Source organism: Aethalodelphis obliquidens, unplaced genomic scaffold (genome assembly GCF_003676395.1).
Source record: "Aethalodelphis obliquidens isolate GAN/ISIS:26980383/991018 unplaced genomic scaffold, ASM367639v1 scaffold15, whole genome shotgun sequence".
Lineage (NCBI taxonomy): Eukaryota > Metazoa > Chordata > Mammalia > Artiodactyla > Delphinidae > Aethalodelphis > Aethalodelphis obliquidens.
The window spans coordinates 4180740-4208344 of record NW_020837959.1 but is presented as its reverse complement, the minus strand read 5'-3'; the positions used below and the strand labels follow the sequence as shown (position 1 = coordinate 4208344).

At 37.9% G+C, this 27605-nt stretch overlaps 1 protein-coding gene across 1 annotated transcript in view; it reads right to left on the bottom strand.

Annotated features, from left to right (window-relative positions):
• Positions 1–26744, bottom strand: part of NALF1 (NALCN channel auxiliary factor 1) — a 576338-nt gene extending 549594 nt beyond the window's left edge. Inside the window, exon 1 of the mRNA XM_027115855.1 lies at positions 25656–26744. Within this exon, the coding sequence (XP_026971656.1) occupies positions 25656–26549 (894 nt within the window). The 5' untranslated portion in view covers positions 26550–26744. The remainder of the gene's footprint in view (positions 1–25655) is intronic.
• Positions 26745–27605: the final 861 nt, after the last annotated feature.

Genomic DNA, 27605 nt, shown 5'->3' with positions numbered 1-27605 from the left:
TTGAAGTATAACTGATTTTGTGGAAGGTTATTTTGAACAGCGCTAGAGCTGCTCTTGAATAACCTCAGCTAAGATATAGTTAAGCACCTGTAACTTCCTCTGCAAAATAAAGGACAGGGTAACCTCACTGTAAATAAACATGTCTTGGTCTCTTTATATAGCTTTTGAGGGATTATACATTTAAGATAAAAATATAATAATATTTTAAGATTATCAGTGGTTTTTTTGTGAAATTATTTAAATTCTGAAACTTAGTTTAAAAATGCAAGCTTTGATATTTTTTCAACTTCTACTTGGTGCTTTTTTTAATGCCTGAATAATTGCCCATACGCATGTAATCTTCTAATTTTGTAACCGTTATTCTGAACCTCATTTGACTGATATCACTCTCCTCTTCTCCCATAATAGCTCGGAATTGTATTAGTAATCTCCTCAGTCCATGAAACCAATACTCTACTAGCAGAAGGCTGTGGTCAAGCCTGCTCATGAAGAGACCCAAAGCTGGTGGAAACAGAAACAGAAATCTCTGGCCAAAGAACAGGGCAGGTAAAGAGAGGTGGCTCTGGCACTCACACAAGTTGCACTTTAAGGTCTAGAATGTTCTGCGTATATGGAAGTAAAAATGATTTCTGTGCTGATGTGGCTAAAGGTAGAAAAGGCAGCAAACACACAAGTGAGTGGATGTGTCTCCACATACCTTTCTGGTATATACACGGGGCTTACAAGAAATCAACTGTCTTGACAACCCCCTGTGCTTCTTCCTTATTTATACCTTCACGTTGCTTGTTTTCTGACACCAAAGAGTAAAAGCTACCTTGATCCAAGTCCAGGTGAAAAGTTCTCACCAGACACCATGGGCTGGCCCAGTACCATAGCGGACCCATGATTCATCATCAGTGGTCAGATTTCTACATTGGAAAGTAAACACATCATGTTCAACGAGCCTAAAATACTCCATCATAGGAAGTGGCCAAATTCAGGAAGACTGTGTCTGTCTTGTGCTTCTACGTGATGATTTATATTCCTGAGACCCCAGTCTATTTTGTTTGACATCTGAAATTAAATGGGGAGCATCCATTAGGAAGAGCCACAGCTTAATCTGCATCACTGGAAATGGATCCTGACATGAAGTACAGCGTGTTGCATATGAGTGAGGGTCTTTAAGAAAAACACCTTTCTTAGAGTAGACTGGCATAAGCAACGTTCTTATGGCTGGCAAAATAATTTAAGGTTTTTCAGGCAGAGATTGTTCCCTGAATGACCTAGTATGGAGACTTTAGTAAAGCACTTGAAGTCAGAGAGGACCAACTCCCATAATTAGAAGCCGCATCTCAAGGTGGTAGAGCTCCCAGCAAACAATGGACTTTGTACCTAGCATTTCCAGACATTTTTATCAGTTTATTAAAAACAATGAAAAGAATGTGTACTTTGTGATAGTTAAACTAACTTAAAAACTCAAGAATAACCTCTTTCACCTCCTGGCCTTCAAGGTGCCAGCTCTTTGATGTTTGCTCAGCTGTCTCCTCCAATGAAATAAATTTATTGTAGTCTGTTTAAAATACCTTTTTGTCTCTCACCTACAGTCAGTGTTTCCTTGACTGAGTTACCTGGGTATCTTGTTAATGTGCACATGCATCACCTGGAGAGCTTATTAAAATGCAGATTCTAATTCAGGGATGCAGCAGGTCCAAAGCAGGGCCCAAGACTCCATTTCTACAAGCTCCCAGTCAGGGCTATGCTGCTGATCTATGGAACACACTCTGGGCAGCAGGGAACCCAGAGCATCTCTCTGTCCTTTTACACACATAACCCTTGCTGGCTTCAGGTTTCGGTTTAGACGCTGGTTCCTCTAAGTAGGCTTTCCAAAGCCTCACATAGTACCTGGACATCCCTCAGAGTATCAATAATCACACTATATTCCAATTATCCATTTGCTTGTCTGAGAGTCTTGTTTGCCTTTGTCACCAAGCACCTAAGAGAATGCCTAGCATACAGTAGGATATCAATACATATATGTTTAATTGATAAATGACTTATTATCATAACTGCAATTCAAAATTGTACCTCAGTAATATTATAAATTAAACCTACAAGTAATGGACTTTCAAACTCTGAATGTTAAATTATACATGCCAAGGGGCTGCTAAAACAAAGGCAGGTGGGACGTGAGCAAGTCTCTCTGGTACGACTACCTCAAACCCCACAAAACTGCAACACAAAACATGGTCCATTCCATGTCCCTGAATCCTGGTTCTGACCTGGAAATGTGTTGGAAATGCAGAAGTTCAGGCCCAGACCTACTAATCAGACTTGGTATTTTAGTAAGATTCCCCAAGAGGTTCACCTTGAAATGAAATCTAGAAGTGAACAAACCTAATCACTATAATTCCTTATTTCAGCTTTGTTTTCCATCAGATACATCCTACAACTTCTAATGTGCACATGGAAGACCTCTGTGTTGTATTCCCTGGGACAGAGGCCAAATTAACCAAAAACCCATTAAGAAGAGCCAGTAGAAACAGAAGCCATCTGTGAATGGAATCAAGCAGAAAATAAATTGAAAATAAACTTAAAAGCACTTTAAAGACATTTGGAGAGAAACTACATATCAACTGATGATCAAAAATGCTATTTTATAAAACAGACATTGCCTCTAACATTAAATGCTTCTAAAGAGGCAAAGTGTTGTAAAAGTATGTTTCTTATTTTCCACTCAAGTACTGCTTGGTCTTTACTTTCTGCATAGTTAAATCTGATGTAAATTAGTAAATAATGAACATTAATATTCACTCTCATCAAATTTCTAAAGGAAACTCCTTTTTGAAGGGTTCTAAAAATAGTTAATTAGAATATAACTGAACATTCCCTCCTCCAATATTTGTGACTAGAAATAAGTACAATCTGTCGAGTAGCAAGTTGTAAGTAGCCACTAATAAAATACATATTTAAAGAAAATCTATAAAATCAATAATTATACAAGAGAATCTTATGAAGTGACCAGAAGAAAACTTAAAATGAATTTGAGCATCAATTTAAACTTAAAAGCCAAAGTAATTATGCCAGAGTTCCTTCTCTGTCTCTCTCTTTTTTTTGCAGGATGTTAATAAGAATTTGAAAATTCATTACTATGTAGGTCATTCTTAAAATGTACTTCAGTGGGGTTTTTTTTGAGGAACAAAATGTCTTGCCTCTGGATTCAATCTTATTTAAAGAATATTCAACAATAACTATAACTGAATTCAACATTCAGCAGTTCTCACTGCAGACGAGTTCTTCATACTCCATCTTCTTTTCATTCATCACAAACCATTAAAATACCTTCAGTCCTTTAATAAAGCTAATCATAATACAGTAATTATATGAATCATGCTTTGATTTGAAGAAATCCAGCAACCACTGATAGTTTGACAATAGAATGAATATACTTTGAAATGAAGACATGGGTTTGCTTAACTTCTTTTTTCCTAATTCAAACAAGATTTTGACACTCTGATCCAACATGACTTCACCTAAAAACCATGCAGAAAAAGACCGTAGTTAAATTCTGCCTGATTTTAAGAGTGTAGCGTAAGGATACATGTTTCTGGGAGTCACAGCAGATTTGGCTACCCCACTTTTTTATGATTATGGAATTAAAACTAGATTTTCTCCAAATGGATATATCCATTCAACAAATAGTTAGTGAATAATTATGTACCAACTGTGCTGAAAGGATAAATAATAAAGACCTGGAGCTAATTTTACATAGCACATTAATTCTAAGTCAATAATTATGCATATGAAAAATTAACAACTTATATGTAGTTTAAAAGTTCAGAATGTCCAAGAAGATGATTCCATTTATGGCAAAAGGAAAATCCAGAAATACTTTTTTAAATTCTTAATTTTGTACTAGTTTCTTTTATCACTTTGGCATGACCCAAGTCCAGATGAAGGACTGTTAACTCCTTTCTCTCCTTTAAATACAAAGATGATGCTATCGGGTGGTATATGTTTGGACTCATTTTCCAAATAGTGACCCACTTCAGCTTCTTTAAACAACCAAAAGGTCTGGTCTGTGCAGTGACACAGGGATACCTGATGACAAAGAATGGGTGCAAGCTGAGGCAGGCAGAACGGTGGTAACCTTAACCCTACCCTGTTTGCCCAAGCGCCAATCTAATTGCTCCTCCACACAAAACCATACCAGTTCCTCAATGAGTATAAATCCAGAAATTAGAGCACTATCTCCAAAATGTGTTTTCCATTTTCAATACTAAACATTCTTCAATACTAAGCATATCTATTTAGATAATTTAACTTCATAAAACCACAGTGATATAAATGGGGAAATGTAACTGAGAATACCCTTTTAAACCTTGGGATTCCTTTAACTCCTGTGCTTTTCGGGAGAGGACTCCAAAACAATGCTCTACACATATCCCCACTCTACTTCTCCCACTCCCCAGAAAGTTAGAATTTGCCTTCAAACTACTTACATTTTAAAATGACATATGGAAAAGTCTCATCTATCCGTTATGTTAACTTTATCTCCATTATCATACCATCCTAAAGGATGCCACTAATAAGGTAATCTTTGGAACACTTTCCTGAAAAAAACTTGGAAGATAATGGCAGAGTTGGATTTAATATACAATTTTTTTAAAATACATTAAAAAGTACCAACCATAAGCAAAGTCCTGAAATATAAAAATATATCTTCTTTGAGCCCAGATTCTCTGCATTTTATCCTTACTATCTCTGGTAGACTGTATCACCACCTGACAAACACCCTAGTTTCCTCTCTACTCTGTTGAACACAAGAGTGGTAGTGTGACTTGCTTCAGTCAGTAAAATGTAGCTGTAAGTGGTATGTTTCACTTTTGAGCTGGACTTTTATGAGCCAGATTATGGTACCCTGTCTCCTTTCCTTCTGCCACAAGACTGACAATGTTCTAAACAGCAACTGTTCTGTCAGACTGAACTCTGGATTGAAAATGTATAACAGAGGCACTGCCAATCCACAACGACATATATTGTTAGCAAGAAAGAAATCTTTCGTAGATGTTATTGTTGTAAGTCACTGACATTTGGGGATGTTTATTAATTCACCATAACCTGACCTATCCTGATTTTTTTTTTTTTTTCAGTACACGGGCCTCTCACTGTTGTGGCCTCTCCCGTTGTGGAGCACAGGCTCTGGATGCGCAGGCTCAGCGGCCATGGCTCACGGGCCCAGCCGCTCCACGGCTTGTGGGATCTTCCCAGACCGGGGCATGAACCCGCGTTCCCTGCATCAGCAGGCGGACTCTCAACCACTGTGCCACCAGGGAAGCCCTGACCTATCCTGATTGATACAGCCTTCTCACCTTCCAAGTCTGACTCAATACTCCCAATCCTACCCCAGGTATATTTTTCCTCTCCCTAAAAAAAGACCATACAGTAAGCAAGAAATGGAAAACCATTTTACTCAAGTAAATGTATAGCAGTGTTAGGTATGCAGAATTTGAACTTTAATGAGGATGCAGGACTAATGACAAAAAAAAGCAGCTCCTAGAAGAATATCTGCCATTCCAGAATGGTAAAAAGAAATAAGTATTCTAGTTGGATCAGAATAGTTGAAGAGAGATCATTTCCAGACCTCTATTCATAAAGGCAGCTGCCCTAAAGTGCCTTCAAGTTTATTTCAAATCCCACTGCTGAAAACTTTAATCTGAATTCAGCATTATGGTCAGCATTCCAGACAAATGAGATTTATATAGATGACTAAATAGGCATATGCAATTACTCTACTGGTCTAGACAAGTCAATCTTATTATGGAATTACAGGTCACCACTTAGAAACTACAGGTTCTAAAATTCATTAATTTACCCTAAAAATACATTTTAGGAAACGGACTGTATTCATCTAAAGCAATTATGTGACATTTATCATTCTATAATTATAGCAAATCTCTTAAATTTTAAAAAATATTACAAAGAAAATTTAAATTACAATTTTTAAAAAATTTTTATTGGAGTATAGTTGCTTTACAATGTTGACTTTACACAAAAAGCAATTTTGGAAGAAATAAGAAGGCTTGAAAATGACCACTTTCAATTTCTTTAATTAAAATTTCATTTCCTCTAGGCAGAATCAAGCCTAATAAAATTTTACTTACATATGTCCCTGCAATAAAACACATTTGTACTTAATAATGCTGATGAAATCCTACATTAATAGTTAAATATTTATCAAACATTGACTTAGTGACAAAACAAAAATGAAGATGTATCTTGCCTGAGATGATTTAAAAATACATGAAATTGTCTCTGCTTATCTAAAGAATAATATCTTTGAAGGACCTTTAACAGTAATGGATGTGCAAACAGTCTCTAATGTGTCCACAATTCATTGTCCTGGTCTTCATGTCCTCGGGTAGCCTCCTCCCCTTGAGGACTTGCTTCCAAAGAATACAACAGGGCAAAGGTGATGGTTGTCATTTTCATGATGACATTACAAAAGACTGTAACATTCGTCTTGCTGAGAAAGCTTCCCCCTTGCTGTCTTTCAAGAAGCAAGATGTCAGGTTGTGAGCAACCCTAGGGAGGGCCACTTGGCAAAGAACCCAGGGCAGCCAGCATCCAGCCAATGGGCAGTAAGTATCCCAGGTCCTCAGTTCCACAGTCTGCAAGGCATGAATTCTACCAACAATCGTGTGGGTTTGGAACCTGATCTTTCCCTAGTAAAGACTCAATCGAGACCCCAGCCCTGGCCCACACATTGATTGTAGCCTTGGTGAGGACATATCAAAGCCATGCCAGACTCTGACCCACAGATATTGTGAGATAATAAACATACATTGTTTTAAATCTCTACATTTGTGGTAATTTGTTACAGAGCAATAGATAACTAATACAATGGAATTCTCTGCTTTGGGGGTTGTTTTTTTTTCATTTGTTTGCAAAGCAAAAAATGAAAAAAAAAACCTCAAGCTCCTTCACTTCAATCTAAACTTTAAAAAGAAGTCGAATATAACATCTCATTTTTGAAATTACCCATGAAAACTGGCAACCACTCTGTCGAATAAAATGTTTAGCAAATTACTCATAAAACTGATTGGTTCTTTCCTTCATGATGATTGTTTGCCTCTTCCTATTCTACCCAACATTTAGATAATGCCACTTGCTCCTGATTATACCGTGTGCCTGGCTTTCTTTCTTTATTTCTGGCCTTTAATTCTACAGTGACTGCTTTGGTCATCTGATTTGAAGAAAGTTTGTTGATCAGTCAACAACCCAAGTATAGGGAAAATAATTGATGAAAATCTACTTCTCTGTCTTTGTAAATATAAATTTTACTTTTTAATTTTAATTTGATTCGTGGGTAGGCAGCAAAGCTATGCCCAAAGTTGGAGGACAATTTTCCTCTCTGTTAAGATCATAATAGTTCACAGTTAGCACCTAGTGTTAGTGATAGACCAAGTTATGTAATTATCTGAAGTAGGTCTGATAATTATCCCCATTTTGCATAAAAGTAAACAAAGGGCACAAGACTTTTAATTAAAGCTCTTAATAATTATCTTATATTTGTTTTCTATTACATTGCTATGGTATAGATGCAGTCTTGATTTTCAAAGATTACAGATTATTGGAAAGAAAGAAAGTAGGAAATCACTGAAAACATTAGCTTGAAGACAATTTCTAGCAACATGTGGATGATTTACATGATACGTCCATAATATTGATTTTGTACATATGTACTAGTCCATTTGTTTCTCCTGCTAGATTTTGAGACTACTCTTAAAGCTAGGAGTTCTGTCTTATTCATATTTTTTGTCTAATCACTGGTAAAGAAGAAAAGAAAGAAGAAAATGAGCTTGTGTTGGTTAAAAAACATTGTCATGATTCTTCGATGCTTCTACAACTGAGAGGTGCGAGCATGTCCTCTCTCTGAATCTGGGCATGCTTGTGACTGCTTTATTCAAAAGACCAGGGCAGAAGTGATGCTCTGCGACTTCCAAGGCAGGTGATAAAAGGTTATGCAGTTTCTTCCTTGTTTGCTGGGACATGCATTCTTGAAGCTTTGGGCTGTTCTTTAAGGCAGTCAGTGAACCCAAGACCACGATACAGTAAGGAAGCCCAAGCCACATAGAAAGGCCATGGGTAGGCTTTCTCATAGAGAGTCTCAACTGAGTCCAGCCTTTGAACTGTCCCAGGCCAGGTGCCATACATGTGAGTAAAGTCTCCAGATGAGCCCAATGCCCAGCCATTTAAGGCACCTTGAGCCCTTCAAATCTTCTCAAAGCACCAGATACTCTGGAGGACAGAAAAGCTTCCCCCATTACGCCATGTCTGATTTCCTGATCCACAGAATCCTAGACTGTAATAAAATAGTTGTTGTTTTATACTACATTTCAGTGGTTTGTTATGCAACAGATAATAGGACAGTGTTCAATAACAGCTTGCTGAATGATTGATTCTCCATTAGGTTAGAGGTTCCATTGAGTAAAACTAATGAAAATTGAAACAAAAGAAACCTATGTGGCCTCATGTACCTTACTGTATTCTTTCCCTCTCTGGTTAGCAATGCTGCTAAGCAGTTTCTTGAAGTTGTTCTTATGACATTTTCTCCTGCCAGTTCATTTAATTCATTTAGTAGCCAATATTCATGCATTGACTCTTGCGCCCAATTCATCATCTGGGAAGTTTTGACATGTATGATGTTAAGCAGATTAACAATGCCTATGAGCAAGCTGTGTACAATACAACTGAAAAGATTCAGTTTGAGGCTGCATATGAACGGTGTCATGGAAAGATATATAGCAGAGTCCACTTCTTACTTCTTTCACTGGGTTATACTAATGTGTTTCACTGTGTGTCCATATGTGGCAAGTTAAATGGAAATTAGTATAACTGTCCAAATAAATAAAGTACCAAATATATCTGCTGAAATTTTTGAGGGAAGACTAATTTTAAGGCTGTGTTATCTGGAATATTCAGTTGAAATCCTCATGTTTTGATTTTTTAAAAGTAAGGAACTATAGTGAACTAGTCCACTTGAAATTGAATAATTTACTCTGCATTTATAACTTTAATTGTTTTCAAGTGGGTGATTATTATGATATTCTCTCTCAGCCACAGAGTTTTTAACTGTTCTTTAGGAAAAAACAGTTACATTTTCACTCACATGTTAAAATCATCACCTCTTGTATCATCCACCTACTAGCCATATCTTTGGAATATTCTAAACATCATTTGAACAAATTTTCACATTCAATTTATCTGGAATATTCTGGGAAGAATTAAAGACCAGAAATCAAGAAAGAAAACTAGGCACGGTATAATCAGGAGCAAGTGGCATTATCTAAACGTCGGGTAGAATAGGAAGAGGCAAACAACCATCACGAAGGAAAGAACCCATCAGTTTTTTCAGTAATTTACTAAACATTTTATTCAACAGAGTGGTTGCCAGTTTTCATAAGTAATTTCAAAAATGAGATGATATTATATTCGACTTCTTTTTAATTGGGTTGAAGTGAAGCAGCTTGAGGTTTTTTTTTGCTTTTCAAACAAATGAACAAAAAAACAAAAAACAACCCCCAAAGTAGTGAACATTTTCCTCCCTGTAGGCCATTGATTTGCTTTTAAAAAACTTTTTAATTATGAAAAAATTTAAACATATAGAAAAGTTGAAAGACTAATAACTAAACACTCATATAACCATAACCTAGATTTGGCAAATGTTTCCATAATTACATTTATATTTTCTGCCTAAACCATATCAAAGTAAGCTGCAAATGTCACAACACTCTCCTTAAGTGGAAAGTGATATTTTAAAACATTTCTCTGTGGGTTATTTGAATTTTTGGAACTATCTGACCTGTCCAGGTGATTTCACAGATGAAATCACCATTGTAAAGTTATAATATCTTTCCAGTCTCTTAAACGTCATAAACTAATCAGCAGAACCAAACAGTGATATATTTTTCTAAAGTCTTCTAAATTTGGAAAAAAAACATTGAATTTTTTTAAAAATTGCTTTTCTGGGAAGGTTCAGAGATGAATAGCTACTTCTTTCTTTAAGTGGTCAGATTAAGGAAACACACATCCCCACTGCAAGCTATGGAATAATTACACTGCTGTTTATTACTTTTCAAACCCATAATTACCCATAAAGAAGCATGTAGAAATAAAATACTGGGTTTATATTTAACATATAAAAAGATCTGTTGTTCAGCAACAAAGATATCAAGCACCGTATTTTATAAAATTGGTATTTTGTAATTATTTGACTTAGGGCCAACTGTCTTTTTAAGAAGGAAACAATGAACTTCTCATAAGCAAGTTAGAAGGAACAATTTCAGGTTGAAATTGCAACACTGCCCTGATTTCAAATCTCTGAATGAAATCTAATTTTCATTTATAGGCTGAAAGTGAGACCATGTGAAAAGAAAAATTTGTTACCAAGTTGTTGGGTTTTTTTTTTTCAGCAGCAGATTATGAACACAAGAGCTTTCAGATTAAGAGATTTACATACCTTTTAATCTTGTTCTCATAAACATGTACCTAGAAAAATAAAATCAAATATTCTCTTTGATTTTCCCTCACATTCTTTCCTCCTCTTGCTTTAGTAAACACGCTGTTTATATATAAATTTCTTACATTTTTTTCACGTCCATATGAGAGTCACACATGATGAAGCATCTGATTATTTATTCCTTTTTTAACTAGGTGCACTGTGGGATATCTTTTATCTCAGTACCTAAATTACTATTGCCATATAATAATAGTGCTCAAATTATCTAAGAACAGCTTCCACTAAAGATCTATTTTTAGAAAGAAATATTCATTTGTCCTTATACTGTTTTTTTCCTATAGAGCACACAAAAATTGTATGACAAAGTGCATTCCCAGAGGCAATGATCACAAATTAAGTTATTAAAATGTTCTTTATGAAGCATCCTTTAATACATCTGGATGGCAATTATCATATCCTTTGCAAATAATCACTGTGATCATTCTGAGAAAATGCATGTGTTCTCTTCAGTGCTGACACTTCTTTGGTCCCTATGATTCACCTGCTCATTCCACAACAAGCATCGACCAGCAGCCATGAGAATGGCCCTTCACCATTAATTGGAGAAGTCAGAGGAACTGAGTTGAACAGCCCCTTGGGAAATTCTCTTTAATAATTTACCACATTAAATGCATCATATATTGTCACGGTAGGGAAAAAAAACAAAAACAAAAAAAAAACCCAGAACAGTAGAAGAGGAATAGGCTCAAGGCCGTAGAAAATAGCCCAGAATGGAGACAACGTTACACAGACAAAAGTAAATTCATGACAATCGATCACAGGTAGGAAATGGGGACTCTGATTAATCATTGTGTGTTTCCCTCGGTCTATCTGCAGCACCTTCATCTGGTCCCATGTATGTCAAATGTCCGGCCATTAAGATAAATTAATATATTTGGATGAAGAAAGAATGTTTTTCCCTAAACAATATCTATCATGAGTTAACTTTTCTACAGGTCACCTACTACAAAATCTAGTCTTGATTTGAAAAAAAAAAAGTAAATCGTTAGGTTCCCTTAGCTATATAGTTTTCAGTTTATTAATGTAATCAAGTTGTTAAAGATGCAAATTTGCACTGCTTAGCTTTTGCATTTATCTGTTTAAAGCGTATACTGTGAGAAACTTAAACATCCATCCAATTGGAGTATAATACTGGAGAAGCTGTAACAGTGAACCAAGTGATCAGTGAACTCTCAGTCATGCACTTTTGAGGTGCTGCCTGTCTGGACAGTGCGACTGGGGCAAAGCCCGAACTCTTCGTCCATGTTAAGAATTACTCCTGTATGTAGGGCCTTTTAAAATCTCTACCTTTATGAAATAATTGAGAACCATCAAAAATCAACCCCACTGTATTTGGGGAACCATTTTAGATTTTTGTTATGAAAAGTTCAAGCACTTAATATAATGTATGAAATGTAAAATTACAAATTTAATACATAAATATTCATATGGATTTTTGAAGTTATTTGGAAATGAGAAATTTATTCCTCAAAGACTAAATAAACAAATAAGAGTCTGGGTACTGGGTACTCTTTTAATATGCTTGCTTTTGCCAAAAAAAAAAAAGATAAATAGCTGGTTTGACTCCTTGTAGGTGAAATAGCACATACAAAGTGCTATTTTATTGGCCTGTTTTATCCATTAAGTCATAAGAACAAAAAATATCAAGTACCTAAAGACTGAATCAATTATTTTAATAACCTTGAAGAGCCAGTCAATCGAATAGAGAAATCAAGTCCGTGGTTGAGCAGTTATAACTACGACAGTTGAAAATAATCTATATTCGTCAATGAAGCAAACTATGTTGACAAGGATTTTGTTTACTCAGACTTGAATTCCATCCTACTGGAATTTTCAGATACATTGAATAAAAATGAACATTTAGTTTAAAAAGTCTAAACTGGGCTTCCCTGGTGGCGCAGTGGTTGAGAGTCCGCCTGCCGATGCAGGGGACACGGGTTCGTGCCCCGGTTGGGGAAGAACCCACATGCCGCGGAGCGGCTGGGCCCGTGAGCCATGGCCGCTGAGCGTGCGCATCTGGAGCCTGTGCTCCGCAGCGGGAGAGGCCACAACAGTGAGAGGCCCCGCGTACCGCAAAAAGAAAAAAAGAAAAAGTCTAAACTGAAATGATAGGAAAGGATTCATTTTTTCATAAGAGACTCTTAAAATTTCAATATATATTTAGAAATCCTTAGGACAAACAGAACATACCTGAAATCTGCCATTTCTCTGCCAACCCTCTACAAAAGCAGTCAGGTACAAAGACCCACAGCTCCACTGACAGCAAGATCATTTGCATTTGCATGTAGTCTTTTTTCCCATTATTTCAGCTGGGCTTTGCATTGAAGCCACTGCCTCGAAAAGCACACGGGGGCGGGGGTGGGTGGGTGTGTGTGGGGGGGGCCACACCTCCTTGCCCAATGGCCCATAGTGACCAGCGCAGTCTTCACTATGCCGAAGGAGAGATTCTGTTTTTAAATAGCTTAGGATTCAGATTTACCTTTTTAAAAACACTTGCTTCTCTTCAGACAGTCTCTCACTGCTTATCTAGAGTCACAGTGACTCCCAAGATTAAATATGTCACCAGTGCCTTTTTAAATGCCTCTATGGAAACTAAATCCAAGATCTCTACACTAGGACAGCTCTGATCAGAAACCAACAACTGGATTAGAAGGACAAACTTGTCAATGTTTTCTACCAGCTCAGTGTCTTACAGTAAAGAGAGCAGAGTATGCCTTGCAGTGTGACGCCACCCTCTCTTCTCAGAGTAGCTTGGACTGAAAAGATGACAACTCTACCTGCCAGCTACATTTTTTTTTTCTTTTGGCCTCACGGCTTGTGGGATCTCAGTTCCCCAACCAGGGACTGAACCCGAGCCATGGCAGTGAAAGCCCGGAATCCTAACCATTAGGCCACCAGGGAACTCCCTCGCCAGCTACATTTTATTACACACTTGCTCTGTTTCTTGTCTCAGTGACTCCTCAGCCTGGATATATAAGTATCCCCATCTTACAGGACTCATGGAACAGCCATTTGAATCTAGGTGTTTCTGACTTTTAGACCCATGCTCTTTTCCTACACCAAGCTGCTGCAATAGAAAAATTGGATGAAGTGAGTTACATTTTCTTTCATGTGCCAAAGAACTTTATATTCTATCCACTGCTGCTGTCACCCACCCACATTCTCCCCCTAAAAAATTTTTTTAAAAACTAGACGTGAGCAGTGATTTGTGACAGAGTGAACAGGATATTATAATAGTTAAGTCAGGGCCATGAGATTAAGAGCCAGATGTTACTGGTTTGAGTTGTCTATGCCACACTTGCCTGTGAGAACTTTGGCACATTTCTTACCTTCTCTAAGCCTTAGTTAACCCATTTGTTGAAGAAAGCTAATTTTGCCCATAATGGTGGATTGTCGTGGGGATTAAATAAGATAAGGATGCTAAAGTTATCGTGTAGAACTTGTTTATTTTAAAAACATAATGTGCACAATTCCACAAGAATGGGAATTTTATACAGTGATTTTAATTACTAGTGATAATGTCCCCACAGAAACTGTATGTGGGGTGAATCTACGTGTGACAAGAAGTGCTGCAAGACCAACGGAGGATGGCCGCACCCACTTCCCTTCAGATCTGACCATGTTGTCGAGTCTTGCTTTGCTCAAAAGGTCATTTGAGAGTTTATAAAAGTGACTGATGTGTTTGTGATTAGGAGAGAAGAATGAGTATTTATTCTTGTTATCAGCAATAACAAAAAATTTACTTAGAGATTAGTACAGCTCAATTTCTATATTTCTTCAGGATAAGCACATGTATTCGATTCTGTCTTTTTAAAAATTATCCAGGTTGACAACAATATGAATGGGAACCAGAGAAATAATTTAAAGTTGAAGTCGTCAAGACTTCCTTTTTTAAAAGCAAAGAACTATTACTATGAGCAAGGTGTTAGGCAAAGAATATAGTGCAATCTCACTGTGCAAAGCTATCACTTCTGGGTGCCTCATTTTATGCCAAAGGATGTTAGACAGAATATTTAAAATCTTCTGGCCAACCTGCAACACCTAGGTAAGATGCCCTCTAGGGTCATGGCAGATAGCTCCCATCCTATTTGTACATCTTCTGTAGCAATGTGCACCTGATTTCTCCAGACAGATTGTTCCATTTTATCCTTTAACAGAACATTCTCTCTTATGCAGAGGAGAGATATTTCTAAAACACCTGCTTACAGAGCCTCATTCTTACCCCTAGACCAAAACTAAGTACTAGATAATAAGACTCCCCTTCCACATGACAATTTTTATCAAATTAAAGAACCTTGCTATGTCTCCCTGCGTCTTCTCTTTCTCAGGGCAATAATGTTCCCATTCATGGAGCACAGCTTACAGTCTTTGATTCTAGCCCATACAGTCTTGCATATCTTGGCACCTGCCATGTTTGCCTTGTCTGCTAGCTCTAGTTCAAATGCCGAGGCAATCTTCTACTCTACTTCCTCTCCCTCCCCAATCAATAAAATTACTAAGTATGGCTGAGTGCATAAGTTCTGGGGGGAAGAGCAGAAAATAACAGGGACAACCAAAACAAAACACAAAGCCAGGTAGCTAGTGGGTAGAGCAAAGGGCCCCAAAATTTAAAATGAAACTTGGAGGCACATGAGACTTTGCAATGCCTGACAGACTACATAACAAAGAATTTCCCCCAAGATTATTTTCACCCAGAGGTTTTCAGGAGATGGAGAGTCATTACAATGGTTTCTCCGCTTGTCCTCCCCAAAAGGTTTGTACACAAAGGGGCTCAAGTCCCTTTGCAGCAGTCTAAGAGGATCCACGCGGTCTACAACCCAGCACATGTTAATTTTTAATCTGAAATAACAGGGGGAAAAAAGTCAAGCTTTAGGAATGAACCATTTTCACCCTAGCTGAATTTCTGTTTTCTGTTTCATTCTAAAGAATCACCACTAGTCACCTTTCTAGAGAAGCAGAAGGAATGTAGATGTAATAAAACTGAGAATTTTACCGTGCAGAATGCAAAGTCTGCTTATAAAACTCTCGTAAGTAAGTGGTCTTTACCAGAAAACTTATATGAGATCTCAAGTGAAGCAATTTTACTGATTTTCCCATGGCTTCTGTTTTAATGAAATGCTACCATTTATTGGGCATCATCAAGCCCTAGGTTAGGTACTTTAATCTGCATGGGAGTCTCTTGATTTCTTCCCATAACTGTCTTACTAAAGAGATGCTAGAATCCCTATTTTAAGTTGGATGATGTCATATAACTAATAAGTGATGAAACTTGGAGTTGAACCCAGTCTTCCTCAATACTTCTTTTAAGCATTTTACTATACTTCTCTATTAGGTTTAAAATTAATTTCTATTTTTTTAAAGTTAATTTCTATTTTTAGAACTTTCTATCAAACACATCAATATTTTTTAAGAAAATGTATAATAAGATAGCCATATTTAATTCCATGGACTCTCTAAATATGTCATTGAACCCCAGGGCAGCACATTCCTAAAGAAAGTAGTTTGCAGTAACACACATGATATAATTATTTATGGTCTCATATTTACAGCCAGTAACTATTTTATACTATTTGAAAATGAATATTCTACTTTATTTAAGCATATTCAAGATAATAATTGTGCTTATTGTCTGAAATCCTGAAATTAAAGCATTGTTCCTATTTAAAATATAAACAACAAAACAAAGGATCTTAGATGCACAGCACAATGTACAAGATAAAACCTCCCTCCTCCCCAAGAGTAAGCAACAGATCAGAGCCTGTTATCTCTTCTTTGGGATCTGGTGCCTTCACTAACTTTTTTCTGAAAGTGGTACTTTCAATATCATACTCCCATCTGGGTCCTAGATCAAAAGCTACAAAGATTCTGATGTTTATCTCATCATAACATATTTCTTTCTTTAAACTCTCATCTTCCCACCTATTTCATTTTCTTTTTCTTTTCACTGCTGAGCTTAATGAAGAATAGTTTGGACTAGTTCTTATTTCCTCAACTCCAACTCATTCCTTAATCCATCACAATTTGACACGTCTTCCACCATTCTATGAAACTACTCTTGTAAGGTCAATAAGACTTAATTGCCAAATGCAGTGACCTATCTCTAGGCTTCATCCTATATGTTCTTTCTGCAACATAAGACACTCTTGACTGACTCTTTATCTTTCTTAAAATGCTGCCCTGTATTGTTCAGATCATCACATTCTAATGATTTTCTCTCTCCTTCCCTTCTACCTCTGCCTCTCCCCCTCCCTCCTCCATTCTCTCTTCTGTTCTCATTCCCCCATTTTCACTCTCATTTCTTGTTTTTTCAGTCTCTATTCTTGGTTCCTTTTCTGCCCAAGCCCTTTAATATTGCTCTTGCTCAGAATTCATCTTTGACATTCTCTCCAAGTAATCTGTTTTGTTAAATCATCTAATCTCTGCCCACAGCTTCCTGGATCAAACTACATGAGGCGCAGAGAGTAAACTTCACACCCAAAGGCCCTACTTACATGGTATACTATCTACTGGACATCTGATGTCATTATCTCCAAAAATGGACTCCTGTTTCTTTCACCAGTCTCAATCCCAACGTGTTCTTCCTCCTGTATTTCCTATCTCATTAGATGTATCCACATCCAGAGTCTCACCTTTTATAAAGTTTTTTTTTCCCTTGCATGTTTTTTTTAACGTCTTTATTGGAGTATAATTGCTTTACAATGGTGTGTTAGTTTCTGCTGTATAACAAAGTGAATCAGCTATACGTATACATACATCCCCACATCTCCTCCCTCTTGCGTCTCTCTTCCACCCTCCCTACCCCACCCCTCTAGGTGGACACAAAGCACCAAGCTGATCTCCCTGTGCTATGCAGCTGCTTCCCACTAGCTATCTATTTTACATTTGGTAGTGTATATATGTCCATGCCACTCTCTCATTTCGTCCCAGCTTACCCTTCCCCCCCCGTGTCCTCAAGTCCATTCTCTACGTCTGTGTTTTTATTCCTATCCTGCCCCTAGTTTCTTCAGAACCTTTTTTTTTCTTCTTTTTTTAGATTCCATACGGATGTGTTAACATACAGTATTTGTTTTTCTCTTTCTGACTTACTTCACTCAGTATGATAGTCTCTAGGTCCATCCACCTCACTAAAAATAACTCAATTTCATTTCTTTTTATGGATGAGTAATATTCAAATCCTTCCTCTACACAGTAACTGGTAAATTTGAACTCAGAAAAGTCTCTTGAATCTTGCTTTCTTCTCCACTTCCATAGCCATCATAGTCATTTAGAATTTTCTGTCCATCATGGTAGCCACTAGCCACATGGCGCTATTTAAATTAAGACTAATTGAAATTAAGCATAATTTAAAATTTAGTTTCTGACATCACTTCACCCTCCTCCAACCTATCGTCATATTGCTGCCAGGGCTAAGTTTTGAGAAAAACAAACCATCCCAAGTAAATCACTTGATTAAAATTCCTCTCTGATATTTTATCACACAGAGAATGAAGTTCAGAAAGACTTGGCACGGGATACATGGTTCTTCACAACTGAGCACGACCATCTTTCCAAGGTATTTCCTACAGCCCTTGCCATATACCTTACTCAACGTATGAGTGGAACTATGTCCCCCAAAATTCATACGCTGAAGCCCTGACCCTCAAACGTTGAAGCCCTGACCCTCAATGTGACTATATTTGGAGATAAGGCTTATAAGAAGCTAATAAAGGTTAGATAAATGTTAAGATTCCTAAGTGTTATAGATGTCAGGCAATGTGTACACAATTCTCAACTAATAAACTCAATATCTTTTAAAACAATATGGTAAAAATTGGACTGTTGTTTAAAATTTATAAACAGAAAGTGATTGTATCTTATCTAAGATGAGTTCAGCGTAGGAACTACCACAGATTTCCAAAGTTCACTTCCTTCCCTCCAAAGCTGTGTATTTATCCTTTCTCTGCTCCACTCTAAAAAGGAAAGCAGAAGTCTAAGTGCTCTGCTGATCGTCATACCATTTATTCATATTCATATCTCCCTCTAAGACTTGCAATGATGAACCAGGAATTCCTGGCCATTCATTCCAGCTGTCTAGGGCTCCAAAATTTCTGTCATCTTAGCTTTCTGTATCATCTATAACACGTTTTTAATGATAAATTAAAAATAAAAAGAAGTATATATGGTGAGGTTTTTAATAGGTGTTAAATCTATTTGTGGATTTATTATACTTATCTCTTCACTCTTTGGTATGATTGTAATGATCATAACGAAGGGGAAAAAGAAAATAACGATCAAGTGAGGAAGTGAACTTGATCTTTAACACTACCAGCTATTTGACCTTGGAACTGTTAACTTTATGTCCTCGCTTTACTCATCTGTAAAATATGTGATAGTACTTACCTCATAAAGATGACGTGACGATTAAATGAAATAGACTAGTTTCTGACTTCTAATAAACTCTAAAGCTTGTTAGCTACTACTGAAGCTCATTCCAGCACTTAAATTTCTGAGTGATTCAACTCACTTTCTTAGAAAACTAATAACACATTGTCATGATCATCCATTTAAATCTTAGTTCAGTTTTCTTTTCAAAGAAACTAAGTCAGTGATAGTTCAGTAGGAAAGAGACTGATCATTTTTGATGTCAGTAGAGATGCAGAGAAGTAAGACTTCTGAACTTCGGGTTTCCCATGGGACACAGGCCCTGCAAGTGAAGCTTCCAGACACGAGGAGAGGATTCAGCCAGATGACAGCAAGAAGGCACACTGACAGGAAGAAGAGGAGACCAAGGGGTGAAGACTCAGAGTTTTGAGCAGAGCCCAATTTCCTTCTCAAGCAGGGCAGAGCAGCTGACATATAAAATCCCTAAGTATTTCCAAAGAAGTAATTATTGCATTCACCCGTCACGCACACATGTAGATACACTACTGCTGCTGCTAAGATCGATAACACTATTTAAACACATAGTAAACTTGTATTATTTGCAGGATATTTTTCTTTTTACCATCTGTGGTAACATCTACAACTTTTCTTTTTAAATAAATGTGTTTAGAAACAGACTACCAAGGGAGGGGAAAAATCAACTATTACCTTTTAACATTTTAAACACCCAAGAAGTAAAATATTTTCATGCATTCTACTACAATACATAGTATAAATCATTAACTATTTATTACCAAAGAAAGGCAGATGTTAACTCTTGTTTCCAGTTTTAAAGAATCAGAGTAAATTAAAACATTTTACTACTAGAATTTCATGATTTGGATTATAAGGTTTAATTGCTTATTAATTTAAGGTAAAACTTAAATTTAGTGTTTCACAGCATCTTGTAATCTAAACTTTTAAAAAATATGACTATGTTATAATCACTTCAAAAGAGAACAATGATAAGATCCCTCTAAAATGAATTCCTAAATTAGGTAGTATTCTGTGCCTACTTAGCAACTTGTATCTTCAAAACACTGTATGAATATCAACTAGTTATTCCAGTATGACAGAAATAAATAAAAAAGGAAACATGGCTCATCATTACAATGTTAAAAGAAAAGTAAAAAAGGATTAGTAATTTCCTAGGTTTAATAAAGTGAACAGGTGAAGAATAAACCCGAACTATGTGAAATACTATGAAAAGCCAAAATGTTTTCTCTTAAAACCAACCCATACTTTTGAAAAATTCTAAATTTTAGCCATTTATATAATCTAAAATTAGAGACAAAAATAAAGAGGCTGAGGCTCCTCTAATCAAATAGTTGATAAGTCTCACAGAGACAATCATCCAATTTCTGCATTCATGTGCTCAGCGTATTAGTGAAGACTAGTATAATGACAGTTCTGGCTAAAAGACAGAAAATCCACAGCCAAGAGGCCCATCCTTGACTCTGGTCCTCTATGCATCCTTCTCCTTCTCTCCATGTTCTCTCCTGGTACATTCCTTAAACTTTGCACCCAGTTGGTTCACTTCTCATCTACTTCCTCAGCCCAGTCACTACCTATTTGCTCCCCTGCTCTCTGGCTGTGTCCTACCTACTGCCTTTACCACTTAAAAAAAATTTAAGTTGCTTTATCATCAGTTGAACAAATGAGGTTATTATGTACTAATTACTGAGGCCCAGGAGCTAAAAGGTCTTTCCACTTTGCTTGGCACTCAACTAGAACAGTGGTTCTCAACCTGGGCTGCACATCACCAGGGAAACTGGAAAATCCCAAGCTCATGACACAAGCCAGACCAATGAAATCAGAATCTCCTGGGGCTGCGGGTGTCTTCAAAGATTCCCAGGATATTCTAATGTGACCCCAAGGCCACTGATCTAGAGTAAATGTTTACTGATATCGAAGAAATATCTTTTAAGTGTAAATCAGTAGAAAGCACACAACAACATGACTGGAGCCTAGTCAATGTGAGGTCAACTTAGAAGATTAAGATTAAAAAGGAAACTGGGAATTGAAATGAAAGCAATAGGTCAGATAATTCAAACCAAAATAGTACTGTGTTTCAAACAGTTATCCGTATATTTGTTCTTTTATATTCAATCTAGTATGAAAATATATCTTAATGGATTATAATTTATTTGTGGGGGAGCATGAGACTGAGAAAATTATTTGATTTCCTTTCCTCCATATTTTAATTCACCTTGCATATGCAGACACCAATCTCATCTAATTAAAGTGGTTAAAACCAAGGTATAACAGCAATTATTAAAACTTTGTGGTTATGCCCTATATAGCTACTAATTTGACCCAGTTACAAGTCCAAAGTTAAAAAAGAATAATCATTCTTTGGTCTATAAAGCAACAGCATATAATATTAAGATAAAATTTGATAAAAATAGAATAAAATTAAGATAAAAATAAAACACATATCATAAATCAGTAGTTATATATGGAGCAAAAATATGAAAATGAAAATCTGGGTTATAAAAACAGTTATGAAAGTGGCTTTGATACTATAAATGGCCTTATTAATGGTTAATGTGATCATCTGAAGGTTAGACTGTTTGATTTTACAGAGAAGCAATTCAACTATAAAAATATGATTTAAAAATAACACAGTGGTATAATATAAAAGAGATCTATTTGCAGACGTATTCCACACTCTGGACAGTGTCATAATATGTACAACAGCACTTAATCAAGTAAGAGCAAAATAATATTTTAGATTCAATATTTAAGTGGAAAGAATTGTTAGATATTTTATTTCCTTATAAAAACTATTTTTAAGAATCTATAGTATATGACATCAAAATAAATAAGGACTTAAAAATGCCTTTTTTTTAACTTGCACATTATGTAACCCAAATTCTGTGTCCTCAAACTGGTTAATGTTTCTGAGTCATTTCTGCAAACAATACAGAAAGCCCTGAGTATCACGATTGTTATATATGCCGAACACTGGCAGAGTATTCTTTTAGTCATTGTCTGTTAAATAAAAATAGGCAATATAATTCGCTTTAATACAAAATTATAATATAAAAATGTAAGAATGCATACATTCTTGATAGTATAAAGATTAGAATCTATTCGGAGAGAACTAAAATACAGATGATGCAGTGATTTATGTTAGAATCTAATCTCACACCCACTTTCCCTGACCATCTGTCTTAAGGAATAGTAAGTCAATAAAACTATCATTAACAAAAGTTTAACTGTAACATAGAAGTTTATATTCCCTACATATCCCAGTTTTGTAATATGTAATTTCAAGAATGCTTAGGAGGTAAAGAATGGCATATTTAAGCAAAAATTCAGGCATGTTAATAATATACATATGTAATTCTGTAGCTTAGAATAGTGTATTTTTTAATATTACCAGCCAATTTGAAGGTTTTCAGATTCTTATTGTATGTCAAAAACATTAGTTTGAATAACACTGCAAAATCCAGAGAAGAATTACTGTCAAATTTTTGCAACTTGATTTATGTAATATAGCAGCTTGAATGCTATAGTCTAAATGATACATGCAGAAGTTCTTGTTCTTTATTTTACTATAATTTACTTCCCTGATAAAAGTGTATATTTACTTTAAAAATTAAACCAGCTATTTCTATGAATATTAAAAAATATTCCTGGGTGCAAATGATTTCTATTATATGTTGCAAACAAAGGTTCGCTAAAGAAAATCCAAGCTATATTTGATCTCCAACTACTACGGGCCCAAGACAACATGATTGGATTAGATCAATATTAAGGTGTTTTTTGTTTTGTTTTGTTTTGTTTTCAGTATAATGGGCCAAAAGCCCTTTAAATCAAGTTAAATAAAAATTAAATTTAATCCATTTTAATTTTATACGTATATGGAATGTGGCATTTTTTTTAATGGGGGAGATTATAAAACTAGAGGGTAATAACATGACCTCACTTTTAAAAGTCAGAAATCACTATATTAATCATTTAATTATATATAACAAAGTTAATATATTGCTCCTCAAATATGGATTCTACTAATTTGTACAGCTAATATTATTGCATATATTCTCCTGTCCATAAATTTATAAATACACTAATAAACTATTAAATTGGATTTTTTCATGAATATATTACCAATTCCAGAAATATAATGCATTTACTTTCAATATGGAAAATTCTGCACAGACTGTATATCTTGAACATTGCTCCTGAAGACAGTCATCATTTCATAATTATAAGTATGTTTGAAATAAGTAAAAATGTTCAGAAAGAAACTCAGACACATTCTTCAAAGACTACAAGTAGCATTCTAAGCCATGTGTAATATACTTGGTATGTGGATGTGTTTGTGGTTTTGCAGAATCATAAAGAAGCTGTATATTAAGCTCAGGAGCTAATCAACAGATTTGTGAGTTATCAACCAAGAACACCTAACACTGCCCCCCTCCAACCCCTGGCACCTAAAATCTGAAGCTGTGTGAGAACAGTTATCGTGGAATAAATGTTTCAAGTGTTTCCAGCTGACAAACAAACAACCAAGAAATAGCTACAAGGCATCACAAGTAATAAATCCTGTGTTGTGGAGATGAAAAACTCAAATGTCTGTGTTTACTTTTCAGTGTGAAGAAATGTTTCTAAAAAGGAGTTCAGATTTTTATAATATGCCTTTGTGTATACAGCTAACAACTACTACTTTATATGAGAACACAACCCAGAAGTAGTTCATAACATTACACATTAATTTAACCTACACTGTACCTTATAGCTATGATGATATAAGTATAAAGTTGATGATGATTTCAGGTCAAGAGGAAAATATACATTTATACATATTTAAAACTTGAATATTTAAACAAAAACATATTTGACAGACTTATTTGAAAATATGCTCTAGCATATTGACAATGTAGACTATCATTTAAATACTGAAACTATACAAATTGGAATTACTAGAAATTTCTATGAGAGTTTACATTCAAGGAAGCAAGCAAATTCAGATTATTACAAGGGATCACTTTTAAACATAAATATACTGAAACCTTTGCAAGCTTTTTATTAGTAGTAGAATTAGCAGGCACGTCAGTTTCCTTGCAATTCTGATGCAACGTACCTTGTCAAAATAAATAACTGCAATAAATACACTAGTCATTCATTATTAACTTCTACCATTAAGATTAAGTTTAATTCCCAGGCATGACTTACGGGGTATGGTTAAGAAAAATATGTAAAAAACTTTTAAAATCCATTTATCTAATGAAGCAGCATTCTAAATTAATGTTGTATATGCAATATTATTATTTGCAAAGAAGATATGTTTCTGGTCTTAAAGAATGTTGGCAAAACAAGTTTAGTTTTAGTTTAGCTTAGTTGTCAAAAGCACAACTAATCAATCCAAACTAAAATACAGTCCTTGAACTATGTTCATTTTAAGTAGGTATCCCTTAGGCCAGCTCTCTTGTGAAAGCATCACAGAATCTTTTGATCCATACTGCCCTTGATTACGCTTTCTGGGTACAAAGCAAGTGAGGCCAAAAAGGGACATTTGCTGTCTTCCTGTGGAGAGGCTGGGGAAGTAATGAAGAGAAAGGTAGAGAGAGAGAATGTGGTGTGTTATTTATTTTGAAAAGCAATACTATTTTATTGCACTCTTTAAGAAAATACCTTTGGAACAAAACATTAAGGCTTACTGAGATTCTGTCATCATTTCTTCCCTACTAAAAGGTCACTGCAGTATCTTCATCTTCAACAGAGCTCTTGAGCAAATTTCAGCACCACGGACAGCAACACTTCTACTAGGACAAGCGCCCATGGTTGCATTAGCCATTTCTTAAAAAACTTGCATACACTTCTTTGTGAATCAGCAAGGATTATAGCCATTATTATATTAATAGGAAGGAGTTAAAGGTAATATACGTTATTAATGAGTTCAGTATTTTTCATTCATAGATCAAGCATTTGCCAATTAGTACCACTGGAGAGCATCCTGAAAATTCAAGCTAATTACATAAGGTGGCTGATAAAAAATCTAACATTGATCAGTTATCACCAGATACTTAATTAAAGCTTTCTACTCATAATGAGTCTCCGATCAATAATTATACAAGTTCCTAAGAGAAAACAGGAAACTTATGTGAGTAAATACGCTTAGGTAGGCCCACAGACTTTCCAAATGGCCAGAACTACCCCTGTAAAACAAGTAAAACACTTTTTTAGTTCTTCCTACATAAACAGCCACAAACACTTTCTCTTGTCCCTTCGGCCAACCAGCTTAATGATGTCACAATCAGAGAGCTCATGTGTAAGGCCCATAAGCCAGACCATACATGCCTGTCTCAGACTATTCTCATTTTCGCTGCAGTCATCAGTATGCAATCCCATCCCTGTCTCCCTAACAAGCTTCACTCAAATTCCATTAAAAAAAAAAAAAAAAAAAAGGCAACAGAGTTTGAACCAACTCCATAGCACTGGCTTTATTATCTCAGAAGACCAGGGTCTTCCTGACCTTCCCAGGATCCCAGAAGAAGGCACCAGTCCACCAGCAATCCACGGGATAGTCCCAAATCAAGCAGCAAGTCAAGCTCTTATAACCACAAAAACAACGGTGAAGTAACAAAAAAACCAGAGTCCAAAAAACATTTTAACACTCTAGAAGACGCCTCAACCAAACACACACGGATATAAAAGCACAAGGATGGGGAAAATCCACTGTTCCTACCTTACAGTCCTCAGGACACGATTTCACCGAGTACTCCTCCGATTGTAAGTACTTATGGAGCACGCTTTCAAACTCTTCGTATTTCTCCTGAGCGTGGTGGTCGTAGTCTTGGTAAGCCTCGACGCACTGCCTGCAAGTGGTCATCTCACCGCCCTCCTTGAGCACCACATCCAGACTACAGTTCAAAGTGTTGGGACTGGACAACCCCGAGAACAACTCCCAAAGTGTGTAGGAATTACAAAATGAAAGGTAAAAATCCGACAAGTTCCAGAGCGGAGTTGGATGCGTGCCCCTCACCTGCTGCTCCTCCCCCGTGGCCGCCACCCCCCGACTCCAGTTCCTGGCGCACACGGCGTCCGCGCTCTCCACCGTGAAGCACTGGCCCGAGGAGGCGCCCTGGGGGTAACAGGTCTCCAGGCGCCACACGGGCTTGGCAGAGTTGCCCAGAATAAGAGCCTTGCCCCGGCTGTTTCTGCCTCGGCTGCCCTTGCCGCCGCCGCCGTCTCCCGGGGAGGGGGGCAGGGTGGGGGACGAGGAGGCGGCGAGGAGTCTGTGCGCCTGGGCGGCGGGCGAGGACTCCCCCATGCTCGCCAGGAGCGCGGGCCAGGAGGGCTCCTGCTGCCGCTGCCGCTGCTGCTGCTGCTGCCGCTGCCGCTGCTGCCGCTGCTGCTGCTGCTGCTGCTCCTTGTCCCGGGTCCGGGTCAGCTTGGCCTCGGCGCAGAACCACAAGTGATCAGAGAGCAGGACTGTGAAAAACAAGAGAGATGCCAGAGACAGTCGCCATTTCTGAGCCCTCTCTGAATCGATGAACGGTTTCTCGTTCTCCCGGGGTGCCGCCAACCAGATTTTTAACCCGTCGTCATACTGCCGACACATCCAAGCACCCCTGGTCATATTTTGGGAACGCACAGCCCTGGCCGACTCCACCGTGAGGGCTCCTGTGCCGGTGTCACCACGATATGCATTGACTTAAAGGGTTTAATTTCCTTATCCCCTCCTCCCGTTTCTTCTCTCTCCCTCTCCCTCTCCCTCTCTCCCTCTTTCTCTCTCCCTCTTCTCTCTCTCTCTCTCGTTTTGCCTACATAAATATTACCAGGCTTTGGAGGAAGATATGACTTGCTTCCGACCTAATCATCAGCCGACCCCATCCTCTGTAGAGTGGGAAACAATAATGCAGAGAGAGAGGCGGAGAGGGAGGGAGGGAGGGGGGAGAGACAGTCGGAGGCTGGGGCTGGCGGCCGGCGGTGAGCGGAGTGCAGGAGGTGATGGTGGAGGCGGCGGAGTGGCTGGCGCTGCCCCTCTCACCCAGGCACTGTCAGGGCGCGCGTCCCCATGGCCCCGCCGAGGACAGCCCTCTCTCGCCCGCCGGGGGCATGCCGCGTCTCCGCTGCCCGCTGGCGGCGACCAGAGCGCCTCCCCAGCTCCCTCCTCTCCTCCTCCTCCTGCTCCTACTTCTCGCTCTCTCTCCGCGAGTCCGGAGCCTGGGCCGCCGCCGCCGGCAGGGCTCTCCCTCCCCCCCACCCCCCACCCCGCGCTCCAACTGCCGCTGCCGCCGCCGCCGCCGCAGGTCTGCCCGCGGGCGCAGCCGCCGCCGGGCTCCGACTGCTGACGCCGCCTCCCCCAGACCTCGGGGCCGAATCGCCGGGGCTGGGCCTCCGGAGAGCCACAGTCATCTTCAGTCCCCGGCTAAGTTGCCGCCATCTTCGTCCTGGAGAAACACTTTTTTGGGGGGGAGCGCTGGGTTTTGCGTCATCTCCTCCCGCGCCGAGATGTCTCCATCCTGGCGCATTGGCACGGGGCTCGGCCGGGGCGGAGAAGGGGGGCGAGGACGCCGGGGTCCGGCGCGGGTGGGGGGGCCTGCACTGCTGCGCTCGGACGCTCGCGCTTTCCCTTCCGCACACCCCTCCCCACGTTTTGGGTTTTTTCTTACTGTTATCACTGGATAAAGTC